This window comes from Lepidothrix coronata, unplaced genomic scaffold, assembly GCF_001604755.1.
Source record: "Lepidothrix coronata isolate B3197 unplaced genomic scaffold, Lepidothrix_coronata-1.0 Scaffold91, whole genome shotgun sequence".
In the NCBI taxonomy this organism is placed as follows: domain Eukaryota; kingdom Metazoa; phylum Chordata; class Aves; order Passeriformes; family Pipridae; genus Lepidothrix; species Lepidothrix coronata.
Window position 1 is genome coordinate 1,038,587 of NW_016690271.1, and position 20,427 is coordinate 1,059,013.

The 20,427-nt window shown below is 45.0% G+C and overlaps 1 protein-coding gene across 1 annotated transcript in view; it reads left to right on the forward strand.

Moving 5' to 3' along the window:
• VPS53 (VPS53, GARP complex subunit) overlaps positions 1 to 20,427 on the forward strand; it is a 64,258-nt gene that overhangs the window by 37,034 nt on the left and 6,797 nt on the right. Inside the window, exons 14-19 of the mRNA XM_017821663.1 lie at positions 1,688 to 1,930; positions 3,374 to 3,521; positions 4,427 to 4,509; positions 8,000 to 8,078; positions 13,150 to 13,298; positions 18,363 to 18,432. Of these exons, the coding sequence (XP_017677152.1) occupies positions 1,688 to 1,930; positions 3,374 to 3,521; positions 4,427 to 4,509; positions 8,000 to 8,078; positions 13,150 to 13,298; positions 18,363 to 18,432 (772 nt within the window). The remainder of the gene's footprint in view (positions 1 to 1,687; positions 1,931 to 3,373; positions 3,522 to 4,426; positions 4,510 to 7,999; positions 8,079 to 13,149; positions 13,299 to 18,362; positions 18,433 to 20,427) is intronic.

A 20,427-nucleotide genomic window follows, 5' to 3' on the forward strand; every position in this document is an offset into this window, starting at 1 on the left:
CATCTGTTTGGCTCTCCTACAGCTACAGGGGGAGGTAAATTTTGCTTCACTGTGGCCGAGTACAATCAATGCTTCAGTTCAGCCTTCAATTGCTCCTGCCAGTGTAGAGATTTATCACATCAGTCGAGCAGCCTGATGTTTTTACAGTGCTTGTAACACAGCCGAGGAACTGTGTGTAGCTGTGGAATCAGAGCTGTGTGCACTGCTCAAGCAATAAGCAGGAAAAAAGGGGGCTACTTGTCTTTGCAATAGCCTGGCTAAAGCCAGAGAGCCTCACTCCTGGCTTTAGCCCTGATACTGCAAACACATTTCTGTAGATTAGTTTGGCCCAGTGGATCACCCACAGTAGGAGCTCATCTGTTCTGGGGCAGCAGGCTCCTAAGTTTATCAGGGAAAAGACTTGTGTGGTGTCGTGGATTCTTTGGTAAACTGGAATCAGAGGGGTTTTCTCTTTCACAAGAGGAAAAGAAAGAGGACAGAAAGTGGGGAAAAGTTGTCATTGTTGGCGGGTTTTCCCCTTTTTTTGGCAGAGGTAAGTGAGAATGTGCTGAAGAGTCTCAGCCACTCTCCTAAGGATTTGGCTTTCTTCAGATACCCCAGATCATGGCACAGCACAGCCATTACACCCTCAACAGTGAGAGGGGGTGAAGGCTGTGCCATGGGAAGGGGAGAGCTGGAGGAAGTGGAGCCAAGACCATATTAGAAACAGAAATATAAAATACAGGAACTCCTTTTGGTCAGCACAGTGCCACTCTGTCATCTGAAAGGCCTAAACATTCCTCAAAAGCCAAACAAAAAACAAACTGGGGGAGAAGGTTTATTGCTGTAATTCAGTTCATCTGGCAAAGGTTACTCCTTGGAGCTGAGCTCCGGTGTTGGGAGAGCAGGTCTTGGTCACTGACACGGATGTGCTGTGTCTGGAGGAGTAGGACCAGAGGAAGTCCCTGGGATCAGAAGACTTCTCTGGTTCTGTGTTGAAGGTTCTGGCCCTCTGCCACACTAAAAACCTTTTTGTCGTGGTGAAACGATGGAGCGAAGTTTATCGTTGGCTAAAGGCTGAAATATTTGAGCAAGGACCGGGCTATAATGAATCACTGGAGACAATAGGAGGGCTTTTTGTGCTTTTAAAAGGAGTTTAAGTAGGAAGTGCGCTTTGTGCTCGTGCTAAATAAAACTTCTTTAAAGGATGTGTGAAGCTGTGCTAAACCAGGTGGTATCCAAATGGGACCAAGAAATGGCAAATGGCACACCATTTCGAGCACATCCCTTTAAAATCCATATTCCCCAAGGTCTGCTCCGGAGGCTGCTGAGATGGGAAGCCTGACTGTTACTTTTCCTGGTGCCAGGAATGAAACTTGAGCACACGCTTTATGCACTTGCATCAAATGTGCTGAACCCAGTCCTGGCAGACTTGGGAGCTTTTATATGTGACTGGAGAACAGATTGAAGCTGCCACTAAAACTCTGGAGCACAAAAGGTCGTTACTCATCGGTCTGGTCTGTGCTGTTGTGTGAGCTTTGTGCTGGGAGGGTGGGATAAGAAAGGACCGGGATACCCACCTGCTAAAATCTGAACGTGCTCGCTGCCGTCACAAGACAGGGCGTCCTGGTTTTTAAGCATTATTATCTTTCTTCCCTCCGTTTCCTCCCCCAGCAGACTAAAGTGTCTTTGTTGTTTCCCCCATCAGGAATCTCGGGGAGCTGATTGACAGGTTTGTGGCTGATTTCAAGGCTCAGGGTCCCCCCAAGCCCAACGTGGACGAAGGAGGAGCCGTCCTGCCCAGCTGTGCCGACCTCTTTGTGTACTACAAGAAGTGCATGGTGCAGTGCTCCCAGCTCAGCACTGGCGAGCCCATGATAGCTCTGACCACCATCTTCCAGAAGTACCTTCGGGAATATGCCTGGAAAATTCTCTCTGGAAACCTGCCCAAGTGAGTCTTGCTTCCCAAACACTGCAGCAGCACCGTCTGGTGAGACGTTCCAGAGAGGAGCAGATGCTTTGTAAAGATAATTAATAAATACATCCTTGTGGACACTTATTTCACTGTCAAGGACCCCATGTAGCATCAATAGGACTACATTTACTTCATAGTTTTCTCAAAAGTTCAGTTTGTTGCACTGAGAAAAAGCAGGAGAGGAAAAGGACAGTCACACATTGTTTTTCTTTTAAGGGCCCCTGGAGAATAGTTTCATATTTGGCTTTGATTAGCTGCCAGACTTACAGTTTCTTGAAGTTCCTTTTGAAATGCCAGCCCAAGTCTCTTCAGAGAGGTCTGTCTTTCAGAATTGCTACTCGAGCAACCAGGTCACACTGTGATTCTTTGCTGCCTCAGCTCAACACTATATATATATGATAATTTATAATGAAGGTGGTTTCTTTGTGTGATGCTAAAGTGCTTACCTGTAACTCCCTCTGCTCTGGGACATTTTATCTATGTATAAATAAAATATATAGACAGAAATCCCGTGAAAATAAAGATCATTATGAGTTTACACCAATATGGATAAGTGTACAGGCCAGAGGAACTCCTGAGATATTGCCAGCCTTCACTGCAGATAATTTTATATGCTATTTACTATCTTCAGTTCGTTTCCCTTGTAAAACTGGGAGCAACAAAATGAATTTCTGAAACCATTAAAATCTTCTACAGGTGGAAGGGAAGAGGGTTCCATCCAGACAAGTGGAAAGATAAATTTAATGTGCATTCTTTATACACATTTTTTTTGCGTGCTCCGTTTCTGCTTCCAAGATAAATATCACTGTCCTATTTTTTTTTTTTAATGGATTTGGATTATAAAGAGTTGAGAGGTAGGGAATTTCCTGCCTCTGAATTGTTCTTTCTTTGTTGATACGCGAATGTTCATCACTGGAAGACGATGGAGAGATGGCACATCTTCTATAATGTACTTTGTTGATATCATCAGCTTTTAAAACAGGTTACCAAAGTCTCAAATGCATGTGGACAGCTGTTTAGTGCTGCAGAGATAAATATGACAAGTTGCCTGATAGTTCTGAGATTTTTCTGTAATCTTTAATTAGATTTTGAATAACTGGCAGTGAAGGTGAAGCTGAGTGGGGAGGGCTGTGTTCCACTTGCATCCCAATCCACCTTGTTGTGAATGAGTGAGCTGTCCTTTGCCTGGACACTTGATACATGGCTCTGTTTGCCTTTCTAAAAGATATTCCTTCACCAAAATAGCAGTTGTGGGTTTGATGTAGGCTGACACTGACCTGTCTTGCACAGGGTGTTGGGCTTTGTGGTCATAAGGGCTATTCATGGCATTAAAATCTAGCAGTAATTTTGCCCTGTGTGTGTCTGTACACCGAAAACCTTACAGGTTTTGTCTGTTTTGGTTTTTTTTTTTTTCCCCAGGACAACCAGCAGCAGCGGTGGGCTCACCATCACGAGTTTGCTTAAAGAAAAAGAAGGCTCTGAAGTGGCAAAGTTTACTTTAGAAGAACTCTGCCTCATTTGCAGCATCCTGAGTACTGCAGAGTATTGCTTGGCCACCACCCAGCAGGTGAGGTTTCCTCTGCAGCACCTCTGAGGTGGCACCCAGCAGCAGCCCCTCTTCTGCCATGATATTCTGTGCTGCTGTGGAGGCTGGGAGAGTCAAAAGTACTGAAATATCCATAGCACAGTCAGCCCCACATGGATTATTGAGCTCTACATTATTAAATCTATATTTCAAAGAAAGAAAAGTATTGATTGTGCTGTTCCTACCTGAGAAAAGTAATTTGCTTCTAATCCTGCTTTGCAGCGTTGGTTTTGGGTTCAGTCCTTTTATTCTTGTTACCTAATTTGTTTTGGATTGGGGACCAGATTTTTTTAGAAGAAGACTCTGGGTTCATCATCTCCCTTTTATAAAAGCAAGAACAACAATAATTCTAAATGGGTTTGGGAAAACACTTGCATGAAATATTGGGGGAAGGTGGAGTGAAGAGAGGAGGTATTTATGCTGATATGATTTGCAGCCTCATTGCTTGTTACCTTCAGGTGCTTCCAAAATGCCACAGGTCAGGAGATGAGCTGTGATGTTTGGCTGTATCAAGGCCTCTCCACCACTAGGTCTGGCAATCCTCCTCCTCTGCAGTTTGGGCACAGACAGTGTGTTGAAAAAACATCTTTATTAGCAGGACAGATGCCACGGTGTTAAGCCAGTATGGTGTCATGTCATACTAGAGTTACATTTTTGACCTTGGAGGTTTAATTCTTTGAGGACACAGAGCCACCACAGCCCTGGCTGATCAACAGGTCTGGAATGCCAAGAAAGAGAGATTTCCAGTGTCACTGGCTGAGTTTTGGATATAGTCTGGACACAGATGAGGTTTTAACAAGCTGACTTTTCCAGGACATAAGTTTTCATGAGTGGTCATTTCAAGTAAGAAATCTGATCTCTCTGTTGCTTGTTTTGTTTCCTAACAGTTGGAAGAGAAACTCAAAGAAAAAGTGGATGCAAGTCTAGTGGAGAGAATCAACCTGACGGGAGAGATGGACACTTTCAGCATGTATGTTCAGCAGATGCATCCTCCCAGAATATATCAAACATCCCTGTTTGTCAGCCAGATGGTGCTGGAGTAATACAATCCCAAGATCCCAGTGTCATAGGATCCACCCAGATACACAGCCCTGGGCACAGGCATTTCCCTGGTGAAGGAATGGTCATCCTTGGGCTGTCCAAGAGCAGCAGTAGTACAGGCTTTAGTTGTTCCCCATCATCCAAGCCAAAGGAACAAGAGCACTGGAAAAGGGAAAGGAAACAGTGAGTTTCCATTTGAAACATCATTTGCATCTTGGCAGCTCTGCGAGGTGGCTGTTACATTTCAAGAAAGGAAGCTATTTCAGTACATTCCTTCCTGCTCTAACTTCCCCCTGTTAATCAGCAGCCTTGTCAGTATGATCAAACCCCATTTCAGATGACATAAAAGACTGATCCAATCTTATATTTGGGGATTATAATTGAGAGAAGATTATCATTCATTAAAATAACTTTTCACGTAACGATGCTAAGAATATTCCGCTCAAACATCCTTTCCTCTCCACCACTGACAGATAGATTGAATATTTTTTGAGAGAAGAAAATTGAGGCAAAAAAAAAAAAAGTTGTTTTGCCTCATATCAAACAAAAGAAAATCCTGGCAAAGCTGGGAAAATAATCCCTATCAGCAGCTCTCTCCCTAAAACTTAAGATTCAGGCCAGAGAGCAGTAAGATACTTTTTTTAGAAGACTTCCTTCCTGTGATTCCTCCTCTCCTGCTGCAGTGGACAGGATCCCACTGAATTTCCATCCAGGTTTTTCACATGGTCTCAGGCTCCATTCCAGGCTGCAGAGACTCCCTTCCCTTCGGATACTTCTCAGACCTTTTTAAGGGTGAATCCCTGACCAAAAGCTGGGGCTGCTGTGTCCACTAAGCCAAAGCAAGCAAGGTAGCAGGGGAGTAGAAATAAAGTGTTCCATGTGATGGGATTTTCTTAACATGGACAAGTGGAGGGTGAGTTTTGCCAGCAGGAACCAGCAGCCTCGAGTCGTTCCTCAGTTCCCAGTGGCTGCCTCACGAGGTGTTTGGTCGTAGGCAGCCAATACGATGTGTCTAGGAAATTATTTAATATATAGTTCACGTTTGCTGTTTTGGACAGCTTTAAAGTCAAACTGACAGGGCTGATATATCTTGTAAGAAAGGCTTTTTAATTGACTTTCATTCTGTTCCAGTGTAGTGCTTTGTCCAGCCTTCTGTCAGTGTAAGTCATAGCTATAAACCTCTCTGGCGTTCACTCATTCAGCATCAAACAAGTTGTCTCTTTTGGGATTTGATGTCTTGTTAGGCACAGCCATAAAGTAAGTGATAAAACTGTTTATGCATCCTGGAAAGTGTTTCTTCTTTCATGGAGGCGAGTGCAGAACCACCTAAAATGTGTAGAAAGGTGGGGGGTTTACCCCTGGGGTGGCAAAGAAGTTTCTTTAGGAAATATGGGAAAAATGATGAGCTTTTCTTGAAGTTCAGCAGAAGAAAAGTTATTGTCATGTAAATCCAGAAATCTGTCATTCCCACCTCCTGCCCTGATGATCTGTTGTGAGACTGTGGGCAGCACTCAGAGACCCTCAGAAGGCCTGAAGTGTTGGGCTCACATAATAAGAACTTACTGTACTAGGACTGTACTGCTCCTTCATGGCTCAGCTTCCCAATCCATCAGCTTCTGTGCGTGTCAGGGATTGCTGAGGAGTCACTCACTGCTGCTGAAGTACTTCATGTGCTGCCTGGGGTAAGGATTTGAAGTGTCTTCTTGCAGAACCAGGATCCAAGCCCTCACAGCATGTCATGATCCTTTGTGTTTGCAACACCCTTCTTGCTGCACCGTTACCCCTCCACAGCAGGTGTTTATTTTTAAGAGCAGGCAAATGGGGTTCTCTCCCTGTTTGCAAACTTGTAGTTTTTAGGTGAGAGCCTGCACTTGGTGACTCCTGACAAGTGAACACACCAGTGATGGAGTCATTTTCCATCCACTCAGAGCATTGTGTGGCACTTTGGTGCTGAACCACAACTCTTCCCTCCCAGTCAGTGGCAGCAGGTGCCCTGCAGGAGTCAGCTGTGCCCACGGGATGGTTATTTCAGTCTGGCTCCCTTGGCATTGCTCGGGCTGGTGGAATCCCCCAAGGGAGTAAATTCTGTAGTGCCCAGCAGAAGCAGTGGCACCAGCAGAAACAGTCACAGGCTTTTTTTAACCCAATGCAAGTTTTAGATCGTGTAACTTGAAGCCAGTAGTCACTTCGTCTCCCATACTAATTTTTCCAGCTGATTTTGGGTGAGTTTGCCTTTACAAACAAATTAATTGCTTTGAAGCAAGTCTTTTACTTTGCATCCTGTTCCAGTTATGTGCTGTAGCAGTAGGAAAGAGAACAGGCAAACTTTCTGGGTCATGGTGAAGAACAAGACACAAATCAGAATTAAGTGTGGGTGAGATTATGTCTCAGTGAGGAGGTGGACATTTAAAAAATATTTTGAACAGTGAGTAGCATCCAGAACTTCACAAAGACAATGAGGGGGAGGAAAGATGGTTTGAAGAAGCATTGGTCAGATTTCTCACAGTTCTGTGGTTCTCATCTGTGCTACCATCATGAGAACGAGCAAAAGTAAAATCCAGTTCTTGCAAATATAATCCTGAGGTTGTAAACAGGCATCTGTGGCAGATTTAAAGTTCGCACTGTTTTTAAAAACTGCACTTAGTGAAACACAGTCAGTTATTGCTTCTAGCAGAAGCTGTCTGCAGTGTGAGTGCTGGTTCAGTGCCCATGAGGGTGGTCTGAGCTGCTGCTGCTTCTTGGCTGTTTTTTTAGGATCAGTTGCACCTTTATGCACATCGTAATATGGTGGCATTAAATATGTCTCTAAGCAATATCACGCTGTTTAAAAAAGAATAAAGGGGCATGGAGGGAAATGAGTGAAATGTGTTTGACTAATGTGTCCTTTAGTCTGGTATATGTCTCAGAAACTCAAACAATGGATGGCTGCAGTCCTAGACATAGTGTAAATAAGACATCTGCCTTCATCTTCGCACTTGGGAGACACAGAACTCACACAGATGTAATTTTTAAAATCCTCTTTGCAAGTTCCTGTAAGCAGTAGAATATTGACTGTGAGTAACTAGAGAGACAATAAAATGTTGGTGTTATGCAGACTAGATTAAATTTGAAGCTGAATTCCAGTCTGGGCTTGGTACTCAGGGGTTTCTCCTTTTCCTCATCTGTCACCTTTGATCCCCAGCCCCTTCTACGTGTTAAAACAGAGAAAGGTCAACTGTAAAAACATCCTCTCTGAACTGAAGCCCATCCTGTAGCTCCCTGCAGAACTTCCAGCTTCTTGTAGCCATGTGTGTTCACATCACAGTGCTACTGTCAGCCAGTAGATGATTTCCCTCCTTTAACAGTCAAATGCTCCAGTTCTGGCACTCAGTTACTCAATATGATTCTAAAACTCCTGATTTTTTTTTTTTTGTTTGCAGTGTGATCTCCAACAGCATCCAGCTGTTAGTGCAGGACCTGGATGCAGCCTGTGACCCTGCCCTGACCGCTATGAGCAAGGTAGGGGGGGGGTTTGGGAAGAGGTTGCCTTAAGATCCATGTGGAGTTCTTGTGTGCCTTGATTGCTTGATTCCATTATTGATATATCCTTTTAGGCTGCCTTGAGATTTAACCATATATTGATTTCTTGCTTCTGAGAGCAGCAGTTGCTGTATTTATAAATATATCCCTCACTCCAAACCCTCTTATTATTCAGAATAGAGCTTTAAGGCTTTTGCAGCACATTAAAACACACAGACAGTGAAATATAGTCAGTAAATACATAAGGCTTTCTCTTTCCACTCCTGATGCCAATGAGAGCATTTCAAATTGGGGAAACTTTTGTTAGCATGAAATTTCAAGTACACCTTCACGTTTGCTCTCCTCTTTGTCTTCCTTGGCAAGGGGAGTTTTTCTTGTTTGTGGCTGTTAAATGGAGGTACTCAAAAGGTGATATGGAATTGAGATTGAGCCTTATTGCTTCTGTGATCCTCTCAAGGACATATGGAGCCATTCCTGGAGAGGCCCCTATGATTGGAGCTTAAGGATTTTGTTGCAGTTACACTGCTGGCTTTTATATGTTTGAAATGCAGAGCTGTGTTTTCTTGCCAAAGTATTGTGAAAACCCAGACTGCTTTAGACAGAGGTGAAGACAACAAAAGTGGATTGAACTATTTTTTTTTTAATTAGAAATATTAAACATAGAGCTCCATTTTTGTAGGATCAACACACTGTCTCACTGCCATGAATTTTAATAGCTTTCTGCTTTATGATGTATTCCAGCTGTAACTAGCCCAGCCACCCCCAGCTAATATTTGAAGTGGAATGCAGCTGGTAATGGAGCTTGTACAGGTTCCAAATGGAAAGAGGATTTTTTTGCCCAGGAAAATAACACCGTTAGGAAGGGCTCGGCACTTCAGGTGTGCCATGTCAGCTCCTCAGATCTCCTGAACCTACAGGGTGTAGTAATGTTTGAATCACTTAGCTCTGGCTGTTTATGCCCAAGTAAACCACAACCTTGAGAAAGCAGCAGCTGGTAGGCCATTTATTTTTGTCTTTGGAACACTGGTAAAATGCAGCACATGTGATGGGACTGATGATATATAAACAAGTTAAGTGTTATGAAATTAGCTAAATAAATACTTGTCACTTGTGCACACACTCCACTATTTGCATCACACAGAGGTGCTTTTATGTGATTTTTTTTATTAGACCTGGATTTGATGCAAGAGGTTTTTCCTTCACCCTCCTCTTCCCTTCAGGGCTGGGTTATTACTCTAACATTTGAATAAGAAATGCATATTTAAATGCAGAGTTAGTATTTGCAAATGTAAAATTTCAGTCTCTAGTAGAGGAATAAAAGCTCTGTGGATGATCCATTCCAATTTTGCTATCTCAAGATCCTTCTCTGTTAGGGCTCTTCCTTTGTTTAGCTTCTTTTCATTTACTTCACTCTGGTGTCCTTCAGGATTGAACATTCCCGGTCCTTTGTTGGAGTCTGGCTTTTGTTTTGTTTTGGTTTGTTTTTTCCCTTGCAAAAATGTCCAGGAACTATAGAGGTAAATTATGAAATACTTAAACCTCTCAATCCACTTTGGCTGCAGGCCACTTTGAGGGATTTAACACAGCAAACAGCATCGGGAATATTGCTTTCAGCTGGGAATGGTGCTCAGTTTCCATGATTCTCTACCTTGTGTGTTCTGGAAGAAATGGCAAATTACGAGAAGGCCCCATATTACAAAATTTGTAGGTGATAATCTTCACTCAAACTTTACAGCAGGTGTAGAATGATTAAACATGGCTGTAGGACAGGGGAGCTGGGGTGTGGGTGGGAGAAGAATTTGCCCTAAACCCCTGTTGTGATATTCTGGATAACAAAGTACTGCGAACGTGTTGTACTGATCAGTAACAGGCACTTACATTGCCTGGTGTGCTGCATTTTTAATTGTTGGGATGAGGGAACTGCTAGTCTGCACGGGATATTTTTGCCCCAATTAAGTTTATGAGTTGCACTGGATAAGGCTTGATTTAATTGCTGAATTAAGCATCGATTTATGTGTAAAACTGTGCTTGTAAGTGGGACTGGGGGACATTTTAGTGACTCATGTCCATCGCTTGCTGGCTTTTTATATTTTGCTAAAACCTTTTGGCACAGCTGCAGTTCCCAGCTTCCTTACAACCCAGTGGACAACAGCAAGTGCTTGAACACGGAGCTTTAATCATTTCTCCAATACACACACAGAAAACCCCGAGAGCAGAGCAATCAGAGCTGCCAGCTGCTAATTAAAAGTCCCCAGGAGAGCGTTCTAGCCCTCAAACACGGCGCAGAATGTGACAGTGCAAAGCCCAGCTCGTGTCAGAGAACAGGGGGGGCTGTTGGGGCAGCGATATCTGCTCCTGGCAGCTCCCACCGGCTTTCCTCTCCCCTCCCACCTCTTCCTGTGGGAGCAACACAAGGTCAAGGGAGCAGGTGCTGGCCGGGTTACGGGTGCTCCCGTGCCCTGTAAGGGCCCTGTAAGTCTGGAGCCTGTAAGGATAAACTGGCAGTGGGATGCTACCAGGAACGGGGACGCTTGGAGACTCAGTGATGAAGCAGCCCCTCTGCTGGAGACCCATATCAGTGCTGGACAAGGAGGAGGGACCTGAGTTGGCTCTTCCAGGTCTTTGTGGGCACAGGGACATGGGAACCCACAGCCAGGCAGAGCCAGGAGCGCTCTTGAGCCTTCACCTTTCCCAGAAGGTAGCACAGCTCTTGCTGAATGCCAAACCCCCCGAGTTTTGCTCAGGGTTTCTCTTTTCTCCTCCCTTTTTTGAGAAGGAGCCCTAAAGCCATGGCAGAGCTGTGTTTTTGTTGTGAGAACCAGCTCTGAAGGTGGCACCAGGACTTTAAACCCAGGTCCTGCCCTTCCAGGCACTGTGTCCTTACAGTGTGCAGGTGCCTTTCGGCGAGGCCTCGATGCTCCTGTTCTTTGGACTCATTTTCATTTTGTGTATGTAAACTATGTGGATATCCCAAGAAAAACATAGGATGAGGGAAAAAGAGGAATAAATTTAAAAGGACAGGAACAAAGCTGTACCAGCAGAGTTGGGCTCATATTTCTTCTGATGACTTTTCAGTATGTGTGCTATTTCTTTCACTGCAGCTACTGGGTGCTTTTTTTTGGGTGAAACACGCCCACATACACACACACACAAAGGATTATTTTTACTCTTCATGCTTTAAAGGTTTGGTTGTAAAGTATTGCTTTTGGAATGAAGACCGACAAAATGAAAAAGCTACTGTTTTATTGTTGGTGCAATAATTCAACTCAGCAGTCCCTTCCCACTTTCTGGCCATTCCCACTCAAATGGGGATGGTGTGTTGGTTGAGGATCGCTGTCTGTCAAGAAGGGCCAGTGCTGGGAATGTGTGAGTCCATCAGGAAGAAAGGCACAAAGTATTTTTTTTGGATATGACCAGAACCATGAGGAGTAGAAAAGCAGTTGTCTCTGGTCACCCATGGCAGGACCTGAGGGAATGTCTGGAGCTGTTTCAGGGAAGGGTTAGGTTGGATCTCAGGAAAAGGTTCTTCCTCCAGACAGTGGTTGGACACTGAACAGGCTTCCCAGGGCAGTGGTCACGGCCCCAGGGCTGCCACAGCTCCAGGAGTGTTTGGACAATGCTCTCAGGCACAGGGTGGGATTGTTGGGGTGTCCCATGCAGGGCCAGAGGTTGGACTCAATGATCCTTATGGGGCCCTTCCAACTCAGGATATTCTGTGATTCTATGAAAACCTGTGAAGCAGGTGATGCGAAAGATATCCCTTGTAGCTCCCCAGCTGATGTGAGATAAGCAGGTTGGGGGTTGGTTGGTTTGGTTTAAATACAGACAGCTTTGGTAGGACATGTGTAGACTCAGACACTGTGGTTTTGCAAAGAATTTGGCTTCTCTTTCCCACCAAGTCGCATGTTGTTTGGATGGAATTGAGTCAGCTGAGTTGCAGGGGGCAGAGTAGCCATATTAAATTAAATTAAAACCAGGAGTAAAAAAAACCTTGATATGCAAAATCCAGAACTTGAGAAAGCAAGTTTGAGGTCAAACAGCCCCTCAAAAAAAAAAGAAGCTCATCTTCCACATGTGCCCAGTTTCCTCTCCTAATTTCCTATGTGTTTTCCTTCTGTCTCAGCTCCAGCATGAGGAAGAGATCTCCAGTTATTGGGAGAAGATTGCAGAGTGCCTAGTGTCTGAGCAGTAGCAGAACTGAGTGTGCTTTTCTGGATGTTCATGTTCCTCAGTGAGACACTGTTATACACATGATACTTGGCCAGGCCATACCCAGTTGCCTCTTGGTTTTTTTTTGTTTTCCACATGACTTACAGAGGGAGTACCCTGTGTACTGCAAACAAGGCTCAGGGAAAGTCAAGTGAGCCACACATGTGGCTCCCGGGGGCTGTTCTGTTGCAGTTCTGCTGACAATAAATGAAAACAAAATGGGAGGTTGAGTAACTCTTCTTGGTTTGTATTTTTACGTGTATTTGGAAGAGCCGAAGTTGGGCATCCTGGCTTGTACACCCAGCAGTGTTTTCAGTGAGCTATGCTGGTGTACAGTGCTTTGGACTTTAAGACTATTTCTACCTCTTCCATCTATCTGTCATCAGTCTCACCAGCATTAAAGTCTTGGCTGCCATACAGGAATCCAGACTTTGCAAGCTTGCAGATATTTTCTTAAATGCCTGTAATCTGGATTTATATGGGCACTTCATCCCGGCAAACTGGAAACTGTTAAATATTAAAGCAGTCTGGTGTGCTCCAAAAGCTTTTTTAAGCCTTGTGGTCCCTGTTCGTGTAGCTTACTGGTTACAATCTCTCTGTTCTCTGGTGCAAAAAAAAAAAAAAAAGACTGTTCTGGGTTTTCTTTGTGTCTTGTTTTGGAAGGGTTTTGCCCAATCAGTGTAGTGACGAAGAACTTGACCTTGGTGGTGAATTGCAGGGCCAGTCTCTTAATGATTCCTTAGAGATCTTCTGACAGGAAGTTTGTACAGTTTTCCTTACCTATTGCTTGAATCTTAATGAATTAAACAGTCATTTTGGTTGTTTTTTCCCCTTTGTGCAGATGCAGTGGCAGAACGTGGAACACGTCGGTGACCAGAGTCCTTATGTCACCTCAGTGATTCTCCACATCAAGCAGAACGTCCCCATCATCCGTGACAACCTGGCCTCCACGAGAAAGTATTTCACTCAGTTCTGTATAAAATTTGCAAAGTAAGTTACCAACATGGCACAATTTGTTGAGGTCTCTGGCTCTCACTGTTCTGTAGCGTCCGTGGCTGTCAGTGTCTGGGTGAAGACCCTCCATCCAAGGAAAGCCCAGAGGGAGGTGGGATAGGGCAGCAAACACCAGCAGCTGCTGGCAAGGTTCAAAGAGACCTCAATTTCTGGTCTCAAGTTTCCTGCTCAGGCAGGTTTTCTGAGATATTTGTGTCACTGGCTCCTCCTTATGTGCCTAAACCATCCCATAAAATAGTGTGATGGTCACAGTCTGGTGTTTGCCAAGTACAGAAGGGTTTGGGTTGGACATCTTTGAAAAACTTTGAATATCTGACCATAGACATGACTCTTCTTGTGGAAACCTACTTTTCTTCCAGAGATAAGAAACTGTGGGGCTTCCAGGTACTGAGAAGTTTGGTGCATCATTTGCCTCGAAATAACATTTATAATAGCTATAGCACTGTAAGGAGGGAATGTGTGAGGAGTATATTCTACCTTCATAGTCTAAAAGCTGCTTTTCTGTGCAAAAATAGCTCAATAAGGAGGGGAAATACACATTTAAATTTTGAGGGGTATTAGAGTGTCTTCCTGGCAAGTCACTTAAAGTTGAGGAGATGGTTCTGGATTCAGGATGCAGCTCTCCAGCATCTCTTGAATATCCAAACTGTCTGAAACAAAAATTCAGTTCTTGGGGAAGATACTTTGAGCTCTTCCCTGCTTGCCTGTGGCCAGCTGAGCTTCACATGGCAACACCCCAAGAAAAACCCTCGGGAGGACTCTGCCAGTTGTAGCTGCTGCTTTTGGTGTCGCATGTGACTGCGCCGGTTGACTTGTGAGCAGTGGCGTGCGTGTCATGTGTCACTCTAAAATACCTTAACGTTTCATTCATCTGTAATAAGGTAATCACCCTGAAATAAGCTGGGTGGCCTGGCAGTTACTGTGTGGGTTTGAGACTGGAGCCTCAGCAGGGTGGGATGCAGCAGCTCTCCTGGGAACTGTGAGCTTTCACAGCAGGGAGGCTGGCCTGAGAGTTTCATCCCCCCTCTCTGTCTCGGGGTACTCATTAGTTTGCATTAAGGAGCAGTTACTGATAAATCATATTATGACGTTGCCCGTAATCACTGTTTGAAATGCTGTCTCAGTGAAAATTTATTGCATGAACGCCTTCTGTGTGGTTACACTTGAATTTTATATCACGCGGTGGTAAATAAAAAACCCCATTTACTCAGCTGTTCGCAGCACACTCTTAATACCTCAGCTTAGTTGCCTCCCTTTTAACTTTATTGCTCAGCACATACCAAGTAAACTCCAGATGAAACACCCAGCTCTCCCATTTGAGAGAGGTTCCCATCTGAGTGCCTTAATCACAGCTTGTCCCATGAGCACAGAAACCACTGCTCCTCTTCAAAACCTTTTTTAAGGCAACTACAGCTCTGATCTACAGCACATTAAAATTAAGACAACAGTCCTGAACTCACTGTGCCATGGATCAGGTGTGGAAGGAAAGATTGTTTTTGCTGGATCTGTATAACTTGGTGTTAAGGAGAACTTGCCCAGTGATAAGGGAGCACCAATCTCCTCAAAATGCTGATGCCATTTTAATGCAAATATTTGTATTTTTTGAGGCCCTGAATTCTTAGGGAATATGCTGGCCTGCCCACTTTAAATACCTGGCCTTTTGTGTGCCCCACAACACCAAAAATCCTTTTAACAAGCACTGTGCCTCTCCATATGTTAATGCCTGTGCCTTTGTGAGCTGCCACTTCTCAGCTCTAATGGATTGTATAAAGCGGGAGTGTTGAGTTACAGGACCACAGGGGAGAAGGCAGCTAAAGTCACTAAATTTAAAACTGCGGGATCTGAGCCAAGTCTAGAAAGAAGAAAAATGGCCATCAGAAATTGCATCAATCCTCTAACCTAATTTGTCATTTTTGCTTTGTTTTGACCCGTGTGCAGCCCTCGCCCCCCTCGGGATGGCGAGCAGCAGTCGGCTCCCTGGGAGGCACTGCAGGCAGGGTGGGGGGCTCTGCTCTCACTGCACCTTATCCTTTGAAATCAAAAACCACAGCGGTGGAGCCGGGGCTGCTATGCCGGGATGTGTTTGGGAAGTCTGTGACCTGACCTCAATGAGGAAGAGATTAGAACTGAGAGACAGGAAAAGCAAACAAGCTCTCCCCCTCGCCAGAGGTGCACCTCCTCCGTTACCAACGGCCAAGTGTGGTGGGTGATGCAGCAGGGTCCTTCCAGGTGCTCCAGCCTAAAAAGTGAGAGGAGTTTGGTGGAAGAAGGTCGTGTTGAGGAGGCTCCTGGAGGTTTCAGGGCTGAGCTCAGCCTGGTCACCATCTTGGAGGGTGGCATAAAGCAAAACGCGCCTCAGCTGCAGTGACTCAGCGACACCAGAATGCTTTGGATGATGTCCTGTCCATCTCCCATCGGACAGACAGACAGACTGTGGTTGCATGTCCGTCTGCCTTGTTCAGCAGGGCATTGTGTTTGATGCATCATCATTGCAGGGGATTAGGAAAACGCAGGCTTTGGCAGAGCCACTCCTGTTGGATGGGAGCCTCTCAGATGCTGTGGTTTCTGTGCTTTAGGTTCCTCATCTGCCTTGCAATGCTTTATTATTACACTGGGGACTTGTCTGCTTCTATGGAGGGTTTGCTGGGTTCAATTTTATAGCTGAAACTGTAAATGAATTCTGGCATCCAGTCTAGCTGTGAATGTGCAGGGAGTAAAGGCATTCAGAGCACAAACCTCGTGCAGAGCATTAGCACTGAACATGCACGTATTATTCACATCAGGATTGCCTGAGAGCGCCAGGCATCGAGTCCAGCCAAGGCAAGAGGCTCAAGTGCATTTTTCTGTTAAGTGCAACTGCTCTTGATGGTCCCTGCTAGTCAAAAAAATTAAAGAAAAAGGGGGGAAAAAAAAATCCAGAGCTGCCCTTGGGTCTTAATGGTTTGTCTTGTCTGTCCTGCTGGAGTTGGGAAGCTGTTTCCAATAAGGCAGCGTGAAATAACAGGCATGTGGGGATGGAAGGTCGCTTTACCCCTCTGCACTGATTGTGGGTGGCCATCCAAAGGGGCCTGGGAATTGTTTCATGGAAGACAGAGTGCTCTCTATATGAGACTGTGTAGTTATGTAGAAAGGAAGATTAAAAAAAAAGAGAGGAGGGGGTCCTTTGGCTGCTAATCTACTCCCCTGCAGAAGGAAAGGCTCACCCTGTTTCTCCTACCCAATGTGGGCTTTAACTCCATGCCTGACCTTGCAGAGGGAGGGACAGTTGGACCTACCTGCAAGATCAAAGGTACAATTTATTTCTTGCACTGTTCTGCTAGTAGCGACTGCTGCATCCAGAGCTGCTGGCAATGGATCATTTTGTAGGATCATCTAAGCTCCAGCTGTGCTCAGCACTCGCTAATTGCCCTCTGGGAATTATTTATACACCTGAAAAATGGACTTTTAAAACAGGTTAAATTTCCACTGTAATGCTTTTGTGCAAGAGGAGACAGGGCTTGTTTTCCTTCTCCTCTTTGTATTTTGTTGCCAAGGTTGTTTCTGTCGTGGCCAAATTCAAAGCTGTTTGGGGCAGGCCAGTAGCTGGTTCTCAACAGTAGTTTGAAATTGTTCTCCTTGACACTTCTCCAGGATAAAATGATTCACTGAGAGAGGTAGTGACTGTGTCTGAGGGAAGGGGAAGGGAAGAAGCCTTTGCTTGGATGGGCTCTTCCTTGTACCATTTGAGCAGCTTGGCATGCTCCCTGCCTGAGTTACACTTTTGTCATTCTTCCATCAGAAAGGGCGAAAAATTAATGTCCTGGCTTGGAAAACAGGTGGCGGGACAAACAAGATGCTGTCCGTGCTCCTTGCTTTGTGAGGAGGAAACAAATAGCTTAACAGATGCATGGGGGAAGCCACGCTGAATTTAGATCATCATCAACATGAACATTGCCTCATTCAAAAGGACAGAAAACAGACTGACTGATAGGAGCTTAGGACTGAGCCATTAAAGTCTGAGACGTGCCACCAGGTCACGGACAAGGTCCTGGAAACGTGAGCCCTGTAGGCATTCAGCCAAAGGAGGACATGTGAGAGAAGCAGAGTACATTAAAAACAAGGCAGCAAGAGGAAGAGAAGCCAGAGTGGTGTGGTCCTGACAGAGGTTGTGTCTCTTGTGCTGACCCCTCTCCTCTTGTTCAGCTCCTGAGTTTTCCTGATGCTGCTCCTTGGTGGAGTAGATGGGCAGGAGCTTGTCCTGCAGGTGCTCAGCCAGTGCTTCTGCTGGAAGGCAGCATCTGCTTCTCCACTGAGGGATGAAACTCCACCTCAAAGCCTAAAATCAAGAGGCAAAAAACCTAAGACCAAAGCTGATGCTCTGGAGTACCATGTGGTGGATATTGGGCTTCCATCCTTGCCAAGCTCTCCCTAGTTGGGTAAATGCACTATAGTCATTTTTCTGAGTCTGAAGTCCATGTCAGTAAAACATGGTAATGGTGTTTTCCTTTCCACAAAACTTTTTCTTGTCTTGATTGTGTTGGCCAGGAGCTTCCTGGACAAGTGCCTGTGTGTGAGTGTCCAGGGCCCAGCAGACCTCCAGCCTTGGCTGGACCTCAAGTTCAGTCTGTAATATGCATGTTGTGGAATTACTTATATGCAGTAAAATGTAGGTTCTGGATACAGTCAAGATACTTCCACTTGTGAATAGTGATGCTAATCCTGACCTGTTACTGGTTTTATTATGGACAATAGTTTGTTTGCTTGTTCTTGACCTTGTACTGTAATGCTTCTTATGTAGTTTATAGCAATTTCTTTACCTAGGGTATGTGTGCAACTTCTCAATTAACTTTGAGATTAGTAGGGATTAAAGCAAAAGAATTGTGCCTAGGATTTGGAATTTTTTTATTTAGTGTACCTAACGTGTGTGGAATTAATTTGGGAAGCAGGCACTTGGAGTGTCTCTGTGGAAGCCATCCTGGTTTGGTTTTACCAAACCACAGAAGACTCTGTGACTGCAAATACTCTTATGTAATTGTGTCCTTTTGTATCTCTCCTCTGCAGCTCCTTCATTCCCAAGTTCATTAACCATCTCTTCAAGTGCAAACCTATCAGCATGGTGGGTGCAGAACAGGTAAGAACAAGTAGGTGCATTAGCTGTCATATTTTAAGGCTTTTCAGTTAAAGAAATTGAAATTCATCTCCTACCCCTGCCTATGGGTTGGGGTCCTGCTTCTCTGTGAGGATGAGGTTTGGGAGAGGCAGGGTTTCATCTGTCCCCTGCACATGCAGCTGCTTCCCTGTGGGCTAAGGAAAAAAAAAAAAAAAGAAGAAAAAAAAGCAGAATCGTCCCTAATGGGACCGGCATGAACTTCAAATCAGTGCCTTCAAAGCTGCTTGGGTTTTAGGCATCAAAGATGGTTCTGAGCAGTGTGTGTCTGCAAAATGAAACAGGAGCTTTACATCAAAACCTCCCTCTTCCTTAATGGAAAGCAAATGAGTGAAGCACGGTGCCTGTTCATCTTGTGCGATGAGCAATAACCTAAGAGTGATTAAAGGGAGACTTTTTTAAATAATCTTCTAAAGTGATTAACCAGCAGTGGGCTTGTGTCTAATGTTAAAAGGTTTTAACATTCCTGTATTGGAATAACAGGCCCAATTTGCTTCTTCAAAGCAGACTGGGAAAGTTTTTTATTAGCCTGATTCCCAGTGAATATATCTCATTAGAAGTGGGACATAGCTTTCTGGGGTTAGGGGTACAGAGGTCTCAGCAGCTGATCTCCGTCTCTCATGTAGGACCTCATTTGCCTTCACATCTTTTGAACCCCCTTGGTCACCCACCACTATCTTTCCATGCCAGTTTCTCCCCTGGTGCAAATGTTGCTGGGGAAGAAGCTTTCCTGGCTTTCCCTGTCCTACACACAGCTTTTCCTGCTGTTTGCTAATAATCACAGTTGAAATCTGGGCACTAGGGTGATATTTACAGAGGTGTTCAGAGCAGGGAATGAGGCCTGTGGGGTTTTGCTTTTTCTGTTTGTCTCTCTGACTTAACAACTCTCTGTCTCAGCGAGCTTTGTTAGTGAGTTAGCCATGCCAGGGACCTAGAATGGATAACAGGGGGAAACGGAGTGAGGGGACAGAGCCTGTGAGGGCTGTGCCTATGGGAAAGGCTGCAGAGTGTGCAGAACTCCTATTAAACATATGAAAGTTTATGTGGGAAACATATGAATTCCCCAACCGTGGAAATACCTTCCGTCTATGGGATCTCTCGTAGACACAGGAATCCAGCTATGCCAGCATGAGCTGACAGCGGGCTCCAGCATCCTGGGGTGCACAGAGCTGCTCATTTGTGCTGTGGTTTCCTGGCTTCCCAGGATGAGATTGATTGCATTGGTTCTTCTCGTGCAAACCATGAAACAGGCAGCACACAGCAAGGACACGCTGCCGCACATAACGGGGTCCAGATTTGAGCCGGCCTGACCTGCCTCTCCTCCTCTGTGGCTCAGTCCTTTGTGTTCAAACTGAATTCCCACATGTGCTGAAGCCAGGCCACAAATGTTCACATTGTTGTGGTGACTGCCAGGGCTTCTGCAGTGCCCATAATGTTGTGTGTCCCTCCAGAACGAGCTTCCACTGGCTCCTGAGAGCCCTTTCTGAGGAAATGCACTGGGTGTGCCGACAGCCCAGCGGGCTTTCACACTCGCTGCTGTGTGAATAGATTGTGCTGCTCTTCCTCTATCTTGATTTCAGCTTTCTGTCCTTCGCTGGTCTTGTCTCTTTGTGCAATCAGAGGAGTGCGGTATTTGGGGTAATTTTGCTCTAAGAAGCCCTTAGCCACAGCATTTTGTCATCAGACAGTGCTGCTCTGTCTGGGTTCAATTTTCGTGGCTGCTGCTTATTTATCTGCTGGTCTAGTAATAAACAACATCCAGGCTGTATCACTGTACCGGTGAGTGCAGGATACTGAGCAGCTCTCATTGTAGCTCTGTTGTGTCACAGTTTTTAAGGAAAAAACCCCAATCAAGTGGTTGAGTAAATGCAGAAAACCTGACACTGTGGGTGGCTGGGTGCGGGGGGAAGCTTGGTGTTAGTTCATTTGCCCTCAGTATCTAAATCATGATACAGCTAC